Source organism: Sinohyriopsis cumingii, chromosome 8, assembly GCF_028554795.1.
Source record: "Sinohyriopsis cumingii isolate HCF-2022 chromosome 8, ASM2855479v2, whole genome shotgun sequence".
Taxonomy (NCBI): domain Eukaryota; kingdom Metazoa; phylum Mollusca; class Bivalvia; order Unionida; family Unionidae; genus Sinohyriopsis; species Sinohyriopsis cumingii.
The window spans coordinates 111,807,917-111,827,246 of NC_142968.1; the positions used below are offsets into that span (position 1 = coordinate 111,807,917).

Genomic DNA, 19,330 nt, shown 5'->3' on the forward strand with positions numbered 1-19,330 from the left:
ATACTATTAGGATCTTATCCCCCAACCAAGCTATAGAGTCTGCGTTTATTTTACAAAAGATAGCTTACCTCCCTTTAGCTTAACTCTCGCTGAACAGTTACTACGGTCATTATAGTCAGAAATAAACTACTGCATACAACCTGTGCAATAAAGTAGTTAGATATGTTCACTCAGTTGGATAATGGTGATAACTATCCGAAACGTAAAGGACTTGCAGTAGCACAAATTCTAAGTAGGTAATGTCCCTGAAGAATCCAGTTAATTGATGCCTCCGCTCATACTAAACTCAATGCATTGCGATATTGACGTGTAGAATACTAGCGATATATTATTTACTTAAACGATTCTGGACAATCAAAGAGAATAATTCGTTATAGTAGACATAATTTAAGGAAAATATGTTTGTTTCCTCTCTACATTACCAACTAGACAATGAACATTTATCTTAAGATCAGTTAAGGCGCTTACTTGACTGAATTGACGTACATTTTAATATAAGAATAAATACCCATTTCTTTACTAACAATGGGAAAACTTAGGTGGGTATGGTGAGAAATTTGTAACAAATATATGTGTTGTTTGCGGCGTGAAAGGCAAAACTATGTTAAAGTTTGTTTTTAACTTTTTCTTACTCAGAAACGGGTTGTGGATGCACGTGCAGCAGCTGAACACTGTTCTTATCTTATATTCCCTCCAACAACTAGGTTTAAACTACTATAACGAACATATTCTTTTGTTCTTCATCGCAACTTAAAAGATTGTCTAAACAGAAAATCCACCCATAAATGTCATGTTTGTTTTGTTAGATTCATCGCTCTCTAGTATAGTGCTGATTCATTGATCAACATATATGCTTAGTTTATTATTATATCAATATTTTGATTGGGTCTCTCAAACTTATGTTTGGTAGTAAAGGTACAAACATGGGCACTAGTTTCCTGATAACGACACTTGAACGTTAAGAAAGTGAGCTCAGCACTCTCATTTGTCACAGATTTAGCTAATTATGGGTGGGATGTGAATTTTCTTTTTTAGTTAGATGCTTTTAATTAGTTTTATTTGTATGGCGTCTAGCTTTTGTTTCAACTTAAATTTTGTTTGAGAGAAAAGCAGTTTTTAATGTGATTTTCCACGGATGGATGATGCCCATCACTCTGTATATATTTCCTGCTGAAGAACAATACATATTAATATTCTAAATTTAAAATGTGGGTTGAAAGTGTGGTTACCTTCGTAAATGGCTACTGGGATGTGCGACGTGGCTGAGTTGAGAGTACCGGGCTACATCTAAATATGGCACAAGAGTGGTTAGTTGGGCATATGATGATTCATTGACCAGTTGACTAACTGCACAAATATTCTTGGGCGACAGTGCAGTTTAGATACACACGGACTGGATAAATTTGCCTGTTACGTGATCGGGGTTACTTCAAATACGGTAACTCAATATTCATCTTGTTGGTCGTTTCGTTATAAGATTTTGTGCCAGGTTTTCGATCTCGCATCGTGATAGAAATACTAGTAGATGATATATATATATATATATATATATATATATATATATATATATATATATATATATATATATATATATATGTACATGTGTGTGTGTGTGTGTGTGTGTGTAGTAAGCACATTGGTTATAGCGCCCCGTTTTTAAGGAATTCTTAGATTTATGTGATTACTTGTCTGATTACCGGTACTGAAATTCGGTGCAATGGAAATATTCCATAGCCCGAAATAATTAGACAATTACTAAGAGCAAACGTCACGGAGTAAAGTGTTAGTGAGTTTTCATGACGCCATGGTTCACTAGATATTTGCAGGTTTTGCGATCTGTGGTCTTGAATTGATTAGAGTAAAATTTATGTATAAAACGGACTTTTTAATTTAAAACTGAAGTTGTATGGAAGTTTTTTGAAATTTGGGATAAATTTATGACTTCTAGCAGGAATCGCGCCATTCGGTTTTGACCTGAATTTACTGGTTTGCTTTGAAAGGAAGATAACGAAACTCTTTTCTTTAGTATAAATGTTTCAACACAAAATACTCACTCTCGCATGTAAACCCGTCTCCCCTGTAGTTATTATCACACTGACACTGATAATTCCCCTCGTCGTTAAGACGGCACGACGCCTTGGTGCCACATGGAGGAGAATCCTCCAGTCTTTCCATGTACGAAGATCCATCTTTGTGCACACAGATATACCTCTTCCTGCAGTCACTGGAAGTCACCGTTGTATTCAGCTATAGATCGAAAAAACATTAGACATGTTCAGTGAAGCACAACTAAAAAAAAGATATTGATTCAATAACGAGGTAAATAATCTTTCACTTCAATTGGCTTGAGAATTCATGATATAGTAACCATTGTCGTATGAAGAACATTTATAGAGAATCAATGTAGATCTTTTAGATTAAAATTATCACAGTGGTTGAAAAGTTCATTTGACATAAAATGTGAATACAAATATGGCTGCTAAACGTCAAGAGAAAAAGTTCCGATATTATTTCCAAGTCTACCAGAGTTGTTGCCACGCATTACTGCTGTATCTCTGTCAATTAATATCCTTGCCACGCATAACTGCTGTATCTCTGTCAATTAATATCCTTGCCACGCATAACTGCTGTATCTCTGTCAATTAATATCCTTGCCACGCATAACTGCTGTATCTCTGTCAATTAATATCCTTGCCACTCATAACTGCTGTATCTCTGTCAGTTAATATCCTTGCCACGCATAACTGCTGTATCTCTGTCAATTAATATCCTTGCCACGCATAACTGCTGTATCTCTGTCAATTAATATCCTGTTGTTACTATAGAGGGGTACAAAGACAACCTGGTAGATGAGAATCACAAAACACGAATCAAGAGAGATATTTAAACTTGTCAATAGCGTGAAAACATAGTTGTGACGGCAGTTCTATCAGGTGTCTGTGATTATCTATGTTCTAATTCAAATAGTTTCAAAGAGAAAATACAGCGTTGAGAATATTCTATATTGAAAACGTCATTACGTTACCCTGTCGTAAAATCAATATAACGTGCAAATTCCAGGGAATGAAATAAAGGCATACAAATATGTCAGGCGCTGCCTGAATCTCAAAATCAGTGAAACACGTTGCAAAATATAGCTACAGTATGCGAAGGTAGAAATTCGTTTTAATAATTAATAACAAACGGACAAACTGTCAAAATCTACAGATTCGAACGGGACGCTGTTATCTGTAAGAAATAGTACAAAACTATTTACTGTACATCGTGGAATCCGTCGACACATCAACAGAGGCTTCTTTGCTGCAGTCATTTATCGATTTATCGACATTCATTCAGAATCATTTCACAAATATAAAACGTTTTGTTTTTGTCTAATCATTGAAAGTTACCTACTGGATAATATTTGCCCTGTACAGCACAGCCACATTGTTCCCTGGGAACGCAGGCCGCCCCACTTCGGAAAAAGCCTGGTTTACATTCGCATCCCTCCGACAAACCTGCGTGGCAGAGAGTGCGTCGCATTGGGTCCTGACACGTGGTAGGACATTGCATGATGGCCGGGTTGTATACCATATTTTCGCCACACTCCTTCACTAGAAGTGGAAACGGTTTTTGCACAAGATACTATTTTGAAGAGATTTTTGTAAAGGAAATAAATCTGCTGTTTAACACTTATATACAAATCACTACAAAATTGAGTTCTGATCATAAAACACGAAATATCACCCAAACGCTTCTATTGCACGTCTCAAAAGAGATATGAAAGACACTCATTCATCAGTGGCAATCAACTGTACTGCCTCTTTGTTTGCACATATTATATACAGCTCTCGCACATATTAAATTATGAAACAAATCTTAATTTGTTCCAAGTTATCAAATAGCTTGGTCAAAGTCTAAACAAAGGTTTTCATAAACAATAATTAAACATGAATTAAGAAAGAGGGTGAAAATAATTGTGTTGTCAGCTGTTGAAATAAGCTATATGTCACTTCCTTCCATACGTAACAGAGTTTAAGATTTGTTTGCGAAACGCAATTGCATGAACACAGACTTCAAACTATGAAATGTATATTTATAGTAATTGCTGAATGAGGACGTGAAAAGTAAATGAAATAGAATTATACGTGGACAGAAGTCATCTTTCCTCCATGCGATGATGCCAATATCGGATTTCTGTTGGCACCAATAGGCAAGCATGGCCAGCGCAGTGCAGGCCGCCTCCTGTGCATTCTTTGGATCAGCCGAATTAGCGCACACATCATAAGTACAGTCATAAATGATACCATCACCCTTGGCTATTTCTGGATATTTGGCAAGACATGGGCCGAAAGGTCCCTTAGGGTCTAATATCAGACCACAGTACTCTTTGGACCTCTTCTTACTATCCCATTCTTGAGGACAAGTAGGATCAACGCTTTCTGTTTGACAGCTGAAAATAGTAAGAAGTGTACTATGATAATTGTGCAGAAATACTGACATTTGAATGAGATGGATTGTCTACTTCCCATGTAAATATTATAATGCACGCAGACGAAATATTCAGGTGGATATCGATATATTTTAACAATTGTAAATGCAGATTTCTGGAACGAATGAAATGCTACTTTTCACACGCATATAGTTTGTATAGGAGTATTAGTATTTCCATCATTATTTGTATACATACAGTTTTTCAACGCTTTAAGGTGCCTCGATCCCGCATGTATCAACGGGTCCCATGTAATGTCGCGCAACGTTATCTCACACCGTTTAAGAAAAGGAGAGACTTTTAATATTTGGATATGTTGGGGGTAGTCTGTAGATGAAAACAACGTTACATTAAATCAGCTCTATCACTTAGGGAGCGGAGCCGTAAGGAAGAAGGTCTCTTCAGCATACGTTTGACGGGTGGGAGGTTGCGGATAAGTAGAAACGGCGGTTTGGTACAGAATTTACAATGCTTATTATTTTACCTTCATTTCAACCCACCTTTTGGATCCTTGTTCTGTTTCGTCAGGAACAACGTAACTGTCTCCAATCAGACTGTATTTGTTCGCTTCCCCAGACACAAGTTGGCCAGTTTTGGTTCTGAAGTCATTTTGTATGCTGTCACAGTTTCCACAGATTCCCGTCACATTGTTCCCGAACTGGCTGGGAACGAGTACACGTGCAGTGTTGACGCCGTCGAACATGACAACAACCCCGCATTCTGTCTCAACCACCATGCTGCCTTTTTCGTATATTCTGTAGCCGACACCTTCAATAGGGGCATACGCTATTTCTCCATTGATCTGTTAAGAGAAATGCATACGAATATTTCTTACGCTATATTTGCATGCTGATAGTAAGGAAACCATCGCGCGGAACAGTGAATCTTTTTCTTCCCCTGATTTCTAGGTATTTTTGTAAAATCTTTCCCAAAGTAATATCGTGATATGCTTACCGATGGAGTGTATGTCTTTGTTTGTTGATCTTTGCAAATTTACTTCATCCATGTAACTTTATTTTTAAAATCGACCTCGGCTAACTTCACATTATATTACATTGTATTAGATTTCAGAATCACACACATTATAATACTATTTTGACGATTGAAGTATCTGAAGGGACGATATTACTACAACATTATACAATCTGGTTTGATGATTTATAGAAAACTTTGAAATAGTTCAGTTTAATCATTTGTTTTTGCATGTTTAATCGATTTACGCTCTTTGGAATCTTCCAAATTCTCTATTGCTTTGTCATTACCGGTATGCTATTTCGTTGCTTAGAATAATAAGAAAAATCTCTTACACATTTTAAAAAGCCTTCCCCGTCTTAATTTTGACAGAAGTAACAGGAAGAATCAGACTTTAATACTTACCAACAGAGTTTTCTTCTGACCTATCCGTATTTTAGTCGAGGGTAGCTTAAGCTCCAAAAGCTTAGTGGTGGAAACTTTATTCCCAGGGACAGGTTGATTCTTGACCTCAACATTTATAGAACAATATGGGATGCTTGCTAATGTGTACTTGCATAGACCTTGGAAATGGATCTTCTGTCCGTCAAACGTCGTGTAATGAGGGTCGCCGGATGCCACACACTCGCAGGATTCTAAGGCATTCAGGAAGGGTAATATGAATGAAGTGCTTTACAAGGTGCGCAATTGAAGCATAGATTGAAAAGTAACCATAAATAGTACTGTCAATAAAAACAAATATTTTGTAATTTTAAAGTGTGCTAATTTACGTGACGGCGATCATTGTGCAAATTAAGTGAAAGAAGAAATGGTCTTAAATGTCACGGATGAAATATGCTGAAAACTAGAGCAAGCTGAACGTTGATGCTTCGGCTATGTTTCCGCTTTCAATGACGTTGGTGAAATGGTGCGCCTTTGCACACCTTCTTTTTGAAACATGTTTGAGAAAATAAAGGTATTTAAAACAACTTAATTAATCTTAATGCTGTAATGTACTGTCTGTTTATTACTGAAAAGCCTAGGTATCTTGTTGCATAGTTTAATTACTTTCTCAAACAATAATGATAACTACAGAGACATAAGAAAGAATATTTACTTGTACATTTCTCAATGCCGTCGCCATAGTAACCTTCTTTACAACGGCATTGGTCGAGTTGATTTCCTGTCCCCTTGCTGCAGATAGCATTAGTGTGACATGGCTTGTTGGCATAACCACAGGCCGCTGTAACGATGTAAGGAAAATGTTTGTGGTCATTGCGATATCTGTAATATTTGCATTAATAAGAATAGTTAAGACGGAATAAAAACAGCTAGAAGGGGAAGGACGAACAAGAACAGAAGGAGGAGGAGTATTAGGCATAAATTAGGCGAAGAGGAAGTTGGGATTAAAACGGGAAAATCCAAGTGCCACGAAGGCGATGTTTGCAGCATGGGACTGATTGTAACTACAACAGACTTGGACAAAGATATGTTATTTATTCCAACGGAGAATATGGATTTTAAATACGCCTCGTAGTGTAGCGTATAAACACTATCTGAAACACAAACTGGAGAAAGTTAAAATAAAATAGGATTTCTGAAAGAAAAAGTGTCAACACAACCATGGCGAGGTGAAAAGATGGTAAACTTTAACTGTTGACTATGTGCTACTTGCTGGCTGGCTGTTTCCTTTCTGAACCATGGATGAAAATGGAAAGAGGGCTACTACTTACCTATGCAACTTGTGATACCGTCTCCAACGGTCCCTTTTTGGCACTGACACGTATATTGTCCCGTAGTTTCGTCTGGTTTGCATTGAGCAAGCAAGTGACACGCTGGTCTGGCTTCTAAAGTGACTATTTCACTCTTCCCACTTTTGTACTGACATTGCTTCAGGAACCGACAATCGTCTGTTGCAAATTTCTCTCCGAGCTAACAGAAAATGTACATGATTTAACATCTTAGACTGACCGACAAACGGATGATGTTGATGTGATTTGTATGGATACATCTTACAAATGCATACAAATTCCATTGGATACCTACTGAGGGCAGAAATTAGATGTAACATTTACGCTGACTCTCTGTTATGGAGATCGATTGGTTATTTTGTTTTACTGTTTTAGACTAGAGAGGGTTGCACGAATGCTGTTTAAGCACATATAATATGAAGTATTGCATATTAGACCAATTTTCTTTATGCCGGCACGTTATGTGCATTCCAACTTTTCTGTGGGTCTTGTTAACTTTCTGCTGTTATACCGGCGAGAAAGGGACTGACGGATAAAGTGAGATAAATATATGTATGCAAAGTATGAGATTGTGAATTTCAGGATGTCCGGATTTGATGAAAAATGAAGTTACAAGATATCAGCATCAAGAAAAATGTACATTTAGCACGGTCGAGTATTACTGGATGGAGAGTTGATACGTCGATAGATTTTATACTCACAGGTAAATACTGATTGTCAACTTTACAGCCACACTCTTCTTTTCGGACGCATCTATCGCCACTCAGGACGAAGCCTTGTTTGCACACGCATCCATCCACTGTTGGCACGTCAAACTGTTGTGCTGATACTCCATTCACATCGGAGCACGAAGGGACAGCGCCGACGTTCGTACTGTATTCCATATTTTCACCACATGCCAGTGCTTGTATTTAAAAAAAAAAAACCGAAATAAATCGAATATATTATATACTTGTTAAATATCAGTGCACCTGTCGTTTGCATGTAATTTTAACTCCATTGATTTCTACTATTCCTTCTACTACTGTTACCAGTATTCTGCTGCTGCTTCCATTACATCTAAAGCTGGATTACTACAACTGTTAAACAAATCTAGTTCTGATTTTAAACTATAGAGTTACAAATAATTTAATTACTTATTTATCCCGATAAGGAAGAATAATATTCCTTGGTTCTACTATTAATGACAACGAATGTATTGAACAATGTTTCTGTAGTAAACATGATTTTAGGGAAAACCGGAAGTGAATATTACGGTCTTGAATGAGCTGTTCTTTTAAATTTTAAGGTGCTAACAGGCGATGTGGAGTTATAGTACCAGCACAAAATACGCTTGGAACTATTTAGTCAGATAACAAATCTCTGTTTAAATCAAATGGATTGGAAACATTCAGTACTGCTACAATGTCTTTCAACATCATCAATTGTTCATGGAACTACAGTGTTACAGATATACATACGGCATCGTTCTGGACTCCTCCATATTACTCTTCCAAGTCCCTTCTCTTGTAGTGCCTTGGCGTAGCTATCTAGAGTGTCACATGCGGTTCTTTTGGCTTCAGTCAAGTTATCCCCATAAGCGCAGACGTCAAACAAGCATGCGTCGAAATATTTGGCAGTAATTTCTGGTTCCTTTTTGATAAAGTCAGCAAAAAGTCCAGTGGTACCACTCAGCAAACCGCAGTAGTCAGTGGATTTGGCAACTGCCAGAAACTCCGGCGAGCATTTGATTTTTACGTCTTTGGTCGGACAGCTGTGAAATACAATATCCTTCCTATTGATATTTGTGATGATTTTAAGTAAGTACCTGCACCTTACAGGCACTGAGCATTACTGATTTCTGCGTAACAGAATGAAAGGTACATATACATTACATATGACGTTTTGAACCTTGTACTTATAGCGATCATTATGGTCAAGATTTATAACTCTCAATGCAAAATGCACTTTGATAATTTGGAGATTCAAACAAGCACGTTCACTGGTAATTCTAGCTATGTTATGCGAGGAAATGACCGAAGGCTAAACAAAATACATGATCCATTCAGGTCTCAATAATGTTTAATCAAGTGTATGAAATAATATATTTGTTAATATGCGATATATTTTGGATATTAAACTATCACTATTCACGATGCTTGCTGATGTATATTCACAGCCCGACATCCACATGACAACACCACTTGTAGAATCAAGTAAAACCGGTATTTTCAGTCATAATTAGTAATACGAAATATGTTGCCAATCTGGTAAAAGCAAGACCGATTTTCAGTTATACTTAGTACCCGTAAAGCAACTGCCAACCATGAGAAAACGATTTGTCTACATTAATGCAATTAAATTATACAATATTCTGTTGATATGCCTTAATATTGTAACCAAAACTTGCACAATGATTAGAATCGTTTGTGCATGTATACTAGTTTCGACAGGATTAACATTGTCAGGGTGTAAATCATTTTGGCATATAACATTAGAAGATTAGAAAATTTGAACAAGAAAATCAAACGTCCTTGGAAGAATGGAAAGATTAAAGGCGAAAATAGATAAGGCATGTAAACACTAACAATGTATAACATGCAAGTCGTTCTTGGATCACTAAGGGAAACTAACTTTGTTGTATGATATATTTTATAACGATGTTTTTCATTTTACTTTATACGCGATATTTCTTTCTTTCTTCTAAATCATACGAAAACGTACAGTGAGATGATTAGATTAATCTAATCATATTGAGCATGTTTCTGAACTTGGAGATAATATTCAACCGAGATAACTTTGTTGTATGATATATTTTATAACCATGTCTTTCATTTTACTTTATACGCGATATTTCTTTCTTTCTTCTAAATCATACGAAAACGTACAGTGAGATGATTAGATTAATCTAATCATATTGAGCATGTTTCTGAACTTGGAGATAATATTTAACTGAGATGCTGACTCACATTTCTGGAGGTGTTTCTTTATCTGGAATAGAAAAGCTATTTCCAATACGAGCGTAGCGGTCCTGCTCTTTAGACACATCCAGCTTATCCTTTGTCAGGAAGTCGTCACCTGTGTCGCCATTACAGTTTCCGCACAGACCAGTCAGGTTTCTTCCATACACATCGGGAACCGTCACAGAGACACGCTGATTGCCGTCGAAAATAACTATAACCTTACATGACGTCTGAACGACAATTTCTCCAGAGCCTCGCATGAAGATGCTGAATGATAAGTCATTAGCCTCGAAGGGAGGATACTTCCTTTCCCTGTTAACCTGTGTACGAAAGAAAATTAGTTTCTCTTTCTCTCATACATCATAATTAGCTGAATTGATAAGTTTAGCCTAGAGATGTGTATCATGTTCTTGATAGGTGAAGCCGTACTGTGTACATTGACACATTCTTAATGATCTTTTCCTTTGGAACATTAAAGGAGAGTCACTACACCCTATGTATTTTAAGCAGCAGTCTTAACTGGCAAGCTAAAAACACTGCAAGAAAGGTACCACGAAGGGAGACATTATTACTCTTGAGAATTATTCACATTTCATACTTACAAAAAGCAATCTGTCTTTCCTCAATGAGATAATGGTGTTGCCTATCTCTATATCCACTCTCTTGGTAAAAGATACTCTCGTGTTTCCTTGTCGATTTTCATTTTGCACAAGAACTCGATAGTCACACTGTGATCCGACGGACAACTCGGACAGAACGTACTTACAAATCCCTTGAAAATGGATCATGCTTCCGTCAAATGTCTTGTAGTGTGGATCCCCTGATCCTGTGCACGTGCATGCACCTGGAAATATATAAGGGTGTTTCTTAGTATAATAAGCACATTATTGTACGCAATTTACTGGTATTTTACTTCATTGCCTGATTATTCATTTGCATTCTTGTTTAGCTGAGAAATTTTAAAAAGTCGCTAATCATTTATTTTCGTCTGATGAAAGCAAATAAGCTATAGATTTGTGCTATCAAGAAGTTGGAAACAAACGTTAATGATCATTTACCATTTCTGCTTTGTGCTCTTAGTTTACAGAATGAACATCCTTCCCGTTGTCATTGATATTTACCTCCACAGGAATCCACGCCGTTACCATAGTAACCAGCTTTGCAGGAGCAGTACTGGGTGTTACCTTTACTCAGACATGACGCATACTTGTGGCAAACGTTGGACTGTATTCCACATACATCTGAAAACAAAATATCTCAAATTTTACAGTGGTATCAAGCATTCAATCTCCTCTACATATTGACATCAGAAAAACACAGTTCAAGTTGTAATTAAGGGAATTAAATGTAACTAAGCTGTATGCTTTGTAAATATTAACTTGCAAACCATCTAGATGATCCATGAAAAATAGGGACACTCGAGAGCATTCTATGGTGCTTTATACATGCCTTGTTACGTTTTGGCATGTGGGTATATTTTCTGGATTCAAAAGTGATCGTTGATGCAATTGTGTAGGACTAACCATTTGAACAATTGTTAATTTTAAATAGTTGAAGGTACATGCAATAAAGAAAGCATTGAAATATATAAAGGTTGGTGTGTATTTTGTGGCACTCATCTTGACTGGATATGTATGCCAAGTAAGGGTTGGAGAATAAAGTAGCTTGCCACCAATTGCCCATAGAGTAATAGCTACACAAGTATTGGAAATTGCGTCAACAAAGATCATAGACTCATATTACTCTTTGCATAAGGAAACGTGCATCTTGGTGACTTAATTAGTCTTAGTATGAAGTCAGTCTTGAGACGAATAGCAGTGTTGCCTCAGTTGTTAGCGTGTCGGAGTTGCAAGCGGAAAGATTTGCGGTTAGAATCCTACCATCCGAAAAGTCCAGGTAGGCAACCGAGGTGTGTCCTTGGTTAGATCACTTTACATCAATTGCTTTGGCACTAAATGACTTACTAGTATTGATGTGCTGTGAAATACCGACTATCCAATTATCACATTTATTTAATATAGCGTGGATGATACGGATGATCAGTCAGTATTTTCATATTCTATCGCTTTAAATATTTACTTGATTTCAATGACGTTCGTTTTCTGCAATTCCTAGATACGCCGAATGGGACTTTTATCAATCTCAATTTGTTTTTGAATTCCAGTGGCACTACATGACGAAACATATTAAAATACGCAAATTCATTCATTCTTCATGCTTTATGGGGCCAGTAAATCTGGTGGAAGACGAACCCAGGTAAAGCCCGAGATGAACCAACGACGCCTTAGACCACTCAGAAACATCCGTAAAGGTGTCAACAAGGCTCATACCTTCTGATATAGATAGAAAACAGAGGTCTCTATAATTTCTGACAATGAGTCCAGAAGCACAAGACTTCATAAAATTTGCAGAGAACTGGAAAAGTTTTGTCGGTTTATTTACTTAATTATATTTTGGAAATAGTGGAGTATCTAAAATGGAAGTTCAGTAAGCAGTAGCATGAATTTTGAGTTCTGAAAGTCTTAGCATAATCCACTGATATCAGAATGATTACTAACTTTATCGATAAGTAACAGCGCTCACCAATCAACTCTATCCTGGAGTCATCTAACATAGTGATAGACTAGGATCGACACTAAGGGCTTGAAACTATATATTGTGCGATTCACATCGATAATTACCTGGACGACGTAATATGGGTTAATCGTTAATAGAATTAAAAAAGCTAAAACACAAATGTAATACAAGTTTAAAATATGTCACTTGATATTCATAAGTAACAAGTTAGTGCGAACATCTTGGTGACATGCTAGAAAATCAATTTTCACATATTGGAAAAGATTTGGGAATTTTATGATAGAAAAATGCCTCGTGTCATCAGGAAATTTATTTGTTTTTTTAGTCTATTATCTCTGACGATAGATGATAAAAAGGTTCCGAAATTATGCAGACACTCATCATAGGTGTAAGCAGTTTCAATTAAAATCAAGGGAAATACAATCAGTAATAAATCAGTTATATTGATACGAGACGCGATGAATTGCGATAGTGCCGTGTACTGGACGATGTTAGTTATATATTATTGTCTAAAATGATTCCTGACCATCAATGCGAACAATTGCTTATGATTGACATAATTCAAAGAATATTTGTTTATTTTTTCTCTACAATAGTCCACTATGTAAGAAAAATTTGTAATTGATTTAACAATTCGGATGCCTTTGTTGTTTACTCCTAGAATTGTCAACGAAGTCAGAAGTTGGTAACGCTACATTATTTTAAAAATTTAAAAATAAAATTAACATTTTATCGGAGATCAATTAAGGCGCCTACATTGTCACATTGATGCACACGTTAATATAAGAACAAATGCAAATGTTTCTCCTAATAGGATATAATTTTCGTTTATATGGTAAGACATTTTAATAATAATCCAGTATTGTTGGGGCGTGTATGGCAAGCTTCTGTTACTCAGAACCTCGTAGGAGATAACAGGACTGTATTGACATTTGTGCAACGGACTTCCTTGAACACTGCTCATATGTTATAACCCCGTTCGCTCCTAAAGCCAGTTTGATACAGCTATTAAGAACACATTCTATTGTACTTCATGGCTATGATAAAGACACCCACCTATAATATATTGTTTGATTTGTTAAGTTTGTCACGTCCGAGTATAGTAATGATAAATTCAGTGACGTGGAGGTCTTGGAAAACGACTAGATATTCTTCTGCACATGTAAACATGGTCTGGATTTAGTTGATTAACTTTCTGATATTCTGAGTAGGTGTCTTGGGTATCTGTTTGGTAGGAAAGGTACACATTTGGACAGCAATTCCCCAATAGTGGCACTAGAACAACGCTCGGCACTTTGATATGTTAACCGTTTACTTAATTATTGGGGGAGTGTGGTGGATTTTCCTCTTTAGCGAAATGATTTTCCTTAGGTATTATACAAAGGGCAAACGGATAACTTCATGCTTTGCTTTCAAGCTACGTCTTGTTTGCGAGCAAACGCAGTTTTTCAATATGATTCTCGACAGATGCATGATGCTCACATTTATGTAGATAAATTCGGTCGCAAGGGAAAGAAAATTATGCCTGGTTTAATTTGCGGGGGGGCATGAGGTTTCCCTCATGAATGGGTTTTAGGATGTGCAACGTAGCTAAATTTGGCATGAACACTTGTCAACTGTCATAAGGTGATATTTCACAATTTATTATATTTGGAGACTATTGGACAATGCAGTTTACATAAACATGGACTGGTTACAAGTGATTGATACAAGGGACCGTGTTTACTGCAAATGCAGCATCTCAATATTCAAGGTGTTGGACATTTCGTGAAAGGAAGATTCTGTAGTTGATGTTCGACCTCGGATATGCTTGTACTAATGCATGAATGTACCTGTTTGTGTGTGTTAAACGCATTGATATTACCAAATTGAAATGGTATTAGGTTATGAGAAGAACAGCATAGTAATTTAGAAATTGGGACTTAACATGCAGAAAGTACTTCTGAAATCGAGCATTTCACCTAAGATTTGTGCCAAGAGAAAAGGATATGTATAAAGTACTATTTGAAACTGATTCGATTAGGAAGCAATTTGCCAGAAAAATCAAATGTCAATACAATGAGAAACATACCGTTAAAATAACTCACAACAAAACAACGAAACAAATACAAAAATCTATTACTAATCCACCTGCAAAATATATACACAGTAAGGAGCCTATGGTAGGGGTTGTATCAAAATTATAGAAGAATCATATTGCTTTCTTTACAAAACTCATCCAGGAACAATTCAATGCCGTTTAGGAAGTACACAAAATGAATATACTTGTTTAGTTTTAAAAGGAATACAACGAAGCTCTTTTCTTTGGAATAAATATTTCAACATAAATAACTTACTCTCGCATGTAAATCCGTCTCCCTTGTAGTTCTTATCACACTGACACTGATAATTCCCCTCGTCGTTAAGACGGCACGACGCCTTGGTGCCACATGGAGGAGAATCCTCCAGTCTTTCCATGTACGAAGATCCATCTTTGTGCACACAGATATACCTCTTCCTGCAGTCACTGGAAGTCACCATTGTATTCAGCTATAGATGGAAAAACATGAGACATGTTCTGTGAAGTACAATTCAGATCAACTATTAACACATGATGGAGTTATTATACGTTTTATTTCAGTTGTAAATATCCAGATGAAACCTTTGAAATGAAAAGAAATAAATCTGTAACCACTTTTATATGACAAACAATTATAGAGAATCTGTGGATTTGTTTGAATTGAAATGCATAACAGTGGTAGATAAGTCTATTTGGTTATAATCTGAATACCAATATATGCAGCTAATATTCAAGAGGAAAGGTCAGATGACTCTTTCAAATCCACCAAAGTCATTAACACACGTTACTTCTATAACTTTGTTGCTTAATTTCCTGTTGGTACTAACAATGAGTAGAATGACATACTGGTATATTAGTCTTACCTAATTCGGATAAAGAGAAATATTGAAACTTGTTCATCTCATCCTTATATACCGTTGTGACAGAAATTGTACAAGGTACATCCTATTATCAATCTACTATATGATAGTTTCTGACAGACATTACAAAATGAGTGAAAAACGTTGCACATTATAAACTTAAGTATTAGTATTTTTATTGGATGATTCAAAATCATTTCATAGGCACAATAACCTTTTTCTTTTGTTTAATCATTGAAAGTTACCTACTGGATAATATTTGCCCTGTACAGCACAGCCACATTGTTCCCTGGGAACGCAGGCCGCCCCACTTCGGAAAAAGCCTGGTTTACATTCGCATCCCTCCGACAAACCTGCGTGGCAGAGAGTGCGTCGCATTGGGTCCTGACACGTGGTAGGACATTGCATGATGGCCGGGTTGTATACCATATTTTCGCCACACTCCTTCACTAGAAGGGGAAACAGTTTTTGCATAAGATACTATTTTGAAGAGATTTTTGTAAAGGAAATAAATCTGCTGTTTAACACTTCACATACAAATCACTACAAAATTGAGTTCTGATGATAAAACACGAAATGTCACCCAAATGCTTCTATTGCACGTCTCAAAAGAGATATGAAAGACACTCATACACATATTATATACAAATCTCGCACATATTATATCATGAAACAAATCTTAATTTGTTCCAAGTTATCATATAGCTTGGTCAAAGTCTAAACAAATGTTTTCATAAACAATAATTAAGGATGACTTAAGAAAGTGGGTGAAAATAGTTGTGTGGTCAGCTGTTGAAATAAGCCATATGTCACATCGTTCCATACGTAACAGAGTTTAAGATTTGTTTGCGAAACGCAATTGCATGAACACAGACTTCAAATTATGAAATGTATATTGATTGTAATTGCTGAGTGAGGACGTGAAAAGTAAATGAAATAGAATCATACGTGGACAGAAGTCATCTTTCCTCCATGCGATGATGCCAATATCGGATTTCTGTTGGCACCAATAGGCAAGCATAGCCAGCGCAGTGCAGGCCGCCTCCTGTGCATTCTTTGGATCAGCCGAATTAGCGCACACATCATAAGTACAGTCATAAATGATACCATCACCCTTGGCTATTTCTGGATATTTGGCAAGACATGGGCCGAAAGGTCCCTTAGGGTCTAATATCAGACCACAGTACTCTTTGGACCTCTTCTTACTATCCCATTCTTGAGGACAAGTAGGATCAACGCTTTCTGTTTGACAGCTGAAAATAGTAAGAAGTGTACTATGATAATTGTGCAGAAATACTGACATTTGAATGAGATGGATTGTCTACTTCCCATGTAAATATTCTAATGCACGCAGACGATATATTCAGGTGGATATCGATATATTTTAACAAATGTCAATGCAGATTTCTGGAACGAATGAAATGCTACAGTTCACACGCACATAGTTTGTAAAGGAGTATTAGTATTTCCATCATTATTTGCATTCATACAGCTTTTCAACGCTTTAAGGTGCCTCGATCCCGCATGTATCAACGGGCCCCATGTAATGTCGCGCAACGTTATCTCACACCGTTTAAGAAAAGGAGAGACTTTTAATACTTGGATATGTTGGGGGTAGTCTGTAGATGAAAACAACGTTACATTAAATCAGCTATCACTTAGGGAGCAGAGCCGTAAGGAAGAAGGTCTCTTCAGCATACGTTTGACGGGTGGGAGGTTGCGGATAAGTAGAAACGGCGGTTTGGTACAGAATTTACAATGCTTATTATTTTACCTTCATTTCAACCCACCTTTTGGATCCTTGTTCTGTTTCGTCAGGAACAACGTAACTGTCTCCAATCAGACTGTATTTGTTCGCTTCCCCAGACACAAGTTGGCCAGTTTTGGTTCTGAAGTCATTTTGTATGCCGTCACAGTTTCCACAGATTCCCGTCACATTGTTCCCGAACTGGCTGGGAACGAGTACACGTGCAGTGTTGACGCCGTCGAACATGACAACAACCCCGCAATCTGTCTCAACCACCATGCTGCCTTTTTCGTATATTCTGTAGCCGACACCTTCAATAGGGGCATACGCTATTTCTCCATTGATCTGTTAAGAGAAATGCATACGAATATTTCTTACGCTATATTTGCATGCTGATAGTAAGGAAACCATCGCGCCGAACAGTGAATCTTTTTCTTCCCCTGATTTCTAGGTATTTTTGTAAAATCTTTCCCAAAGTAATATCATGATATGCTTACCGATGGAGTGTATGTCTTTGTTTGTTGATCTTTGCAAATTTACTTCATCCATGTAACTTTATTTTTAAAATCGACCTCGGCTAACTTCACATTATATTACATTGTATTAGATTTCAGAATCACACAGATTATAATAATATTTTGACGATTGAAGTATCTGAAGGGACGATATTACTACAACATTATACAATCTGGTTTGATGATTTATAGAAAACTTTGAAATAGTTCAGTTTAATCATTTGTTTTTGCATGTTTAATCGATTTACGCTCTTTGGAATCTTCCAAATTCTCTATTGCTTTGTCATTACCGGTATGCTATTTCGTTGCTTGGAATAATAAGAAAAATCTCTTACACATTTTAAAAAGCCTTCCCCGTCTTAATTTTGACAGAACTAACAGTAAGAATCAGACTTTAATACTTACCAACAGAGTTTTCTTCTGACCTATCTGTATTTTAGTCGAGGGTAGCTTAACCTCTAAAAGCTTAGTGGTGGAAACTTTATTTCCAGGGACAGGTTGATTCTTGACCTCAACATTTATAGAACAATATGGGATGCTTGCTAATGTGTACTTGCATAGACCTTGGAAATGGATCTTCTGTCCGTCAAACGTCGTGTAATGAGGGTCGCCGGATGCCACACACTCGCAGGATTCTAAGGCATTCAGAAAGGGTAATATGAATGACGTACTTTACAACGTGCGCAATTGAAGCATGGATTGAAAAGTAACCATAAATAGTACTGTCAATAAGAACAAATATTATGTCATTTTTCAGTGTACTAATTCACGTGACGGCGACGATAGTGCAAAATACTTGAAAGAATAAATGGTCTTAAATGTCACGAATGAAATATGCCGAAAACTAGAGCAAGCTGAACGTTAATGCTTCGGCTATTTTTCCATTTTTCAATGACGTTGGTGAAATGGTGCGCCTTTGCACACCTTCTTTTTGAAACATGTTTGAGAAAATAAAGGTATTTAAAACAACTTAATTAATCTTAATGCTGTAATGTACTGTCTGTTTATTACTGAAAAGCCTGGATATGTTGTTGCATAGTTTAATTACTTTCTCAAACAATAATGATAACTACAGAGACATAAGAAAGAATATTTACTTGTACATTTCTCAATGCCGTCGCCATAGTAACCTTCTTTACAACGGCATTGGTCGAGTTGATTTCCTGTCCCCTTGCTGCAGATAGCATTAGTGTGACATGGCTTGTTGGCATAACCACAGGCCGCTGTAACGATGTAAGGAAAATGATTGTGGTCATTGCGATATCTGTAATATTTGCATTAATAATGATAATCAAGACGGAATAAAACAGCTAGAAGGGGAAGGACGAACAAGAACAGAAGGAGGAGGAGTATTAGGCACAAATTAGGCGAAGAGGAAGCTGGGATTAAAACGGGAAAATGCAAGTGCCACGAAGGCGATGCTTGCAGCATGGGACTGATTGTAACTACAACAGACT

General features: G+C 36.8%; 1 protein-coding gene across 1 annotated transcript in view; it reads right to left on the minus strand.

Moving 5' to 3' along the window:
* The window catches only part of LOC149794379 (IgGFc-binding protein-like), a 79,150-nt gene that overhangs the window by 5,403 nt on the left and 54,417 nt on the right, over positions 1-19,330 (minus strand). The window contains exons 47-64 of the mRNA XM_089968564.1: positions 18,971-19,096; positions 18,279-18,508; positions 17,402-17,703; positions 16,560-16,864; positions 15,861-16,060; positions 15,029-15,221; positions 11,237-11,356; positions 10,718-10,959; positions 10,122-10,435; positions 8,634-8,926; positions 7,875-8,077; positions 7,156-7,354; positions 6,540-6,665; positions 5,849-6,078; positions 4,972-5,273; positions 4,128-4,432; positions 3,394-3,593; positions 2,055-2,247 (exon numbers count right to left, since the gene is read on the minus strand). Coding sequence (XP_089824690.1) covers positions 2,055-2,247; positions 3,394-3,593; positions 4,128-4,432; positions 4,972-5,273; positions 5,849-6,078; positions 6,540-6,665; positions 7,156-7,354; positions 7,875-8,077; positions 8,634-8,926; positions 10,122-10,435; positions 10,718-10,959; positions 11,237-11,356; positions 15,029-15,221; positions 15,861-16,060; positions 16,560-16,864; positions 17,402-17,703; positions 18,279-18,508; positions 18,971-19,096 — 4,083 coding nt within the window. The remainder of the gene's footprint in view (positions 1-2,054; positions 2,248-3,393; positions 3,594-4,127; positions 4,433-4,971; positions 5,274-5,848; positions 6,079-6,539; positions 6,666-7,155; positions 7,355-7,874; positions 8,078-8,633; positions 8,927-10,121; positions 10,436-10,717; positions 10,960-11,236; positions 11,357-15,028; positions 15,222-15,860; positions 16,061-16,559; positions 16,865-17,401; positions 17,704-18,278; positions 18,509-18,970; positions 19,097-19,330) is intronic.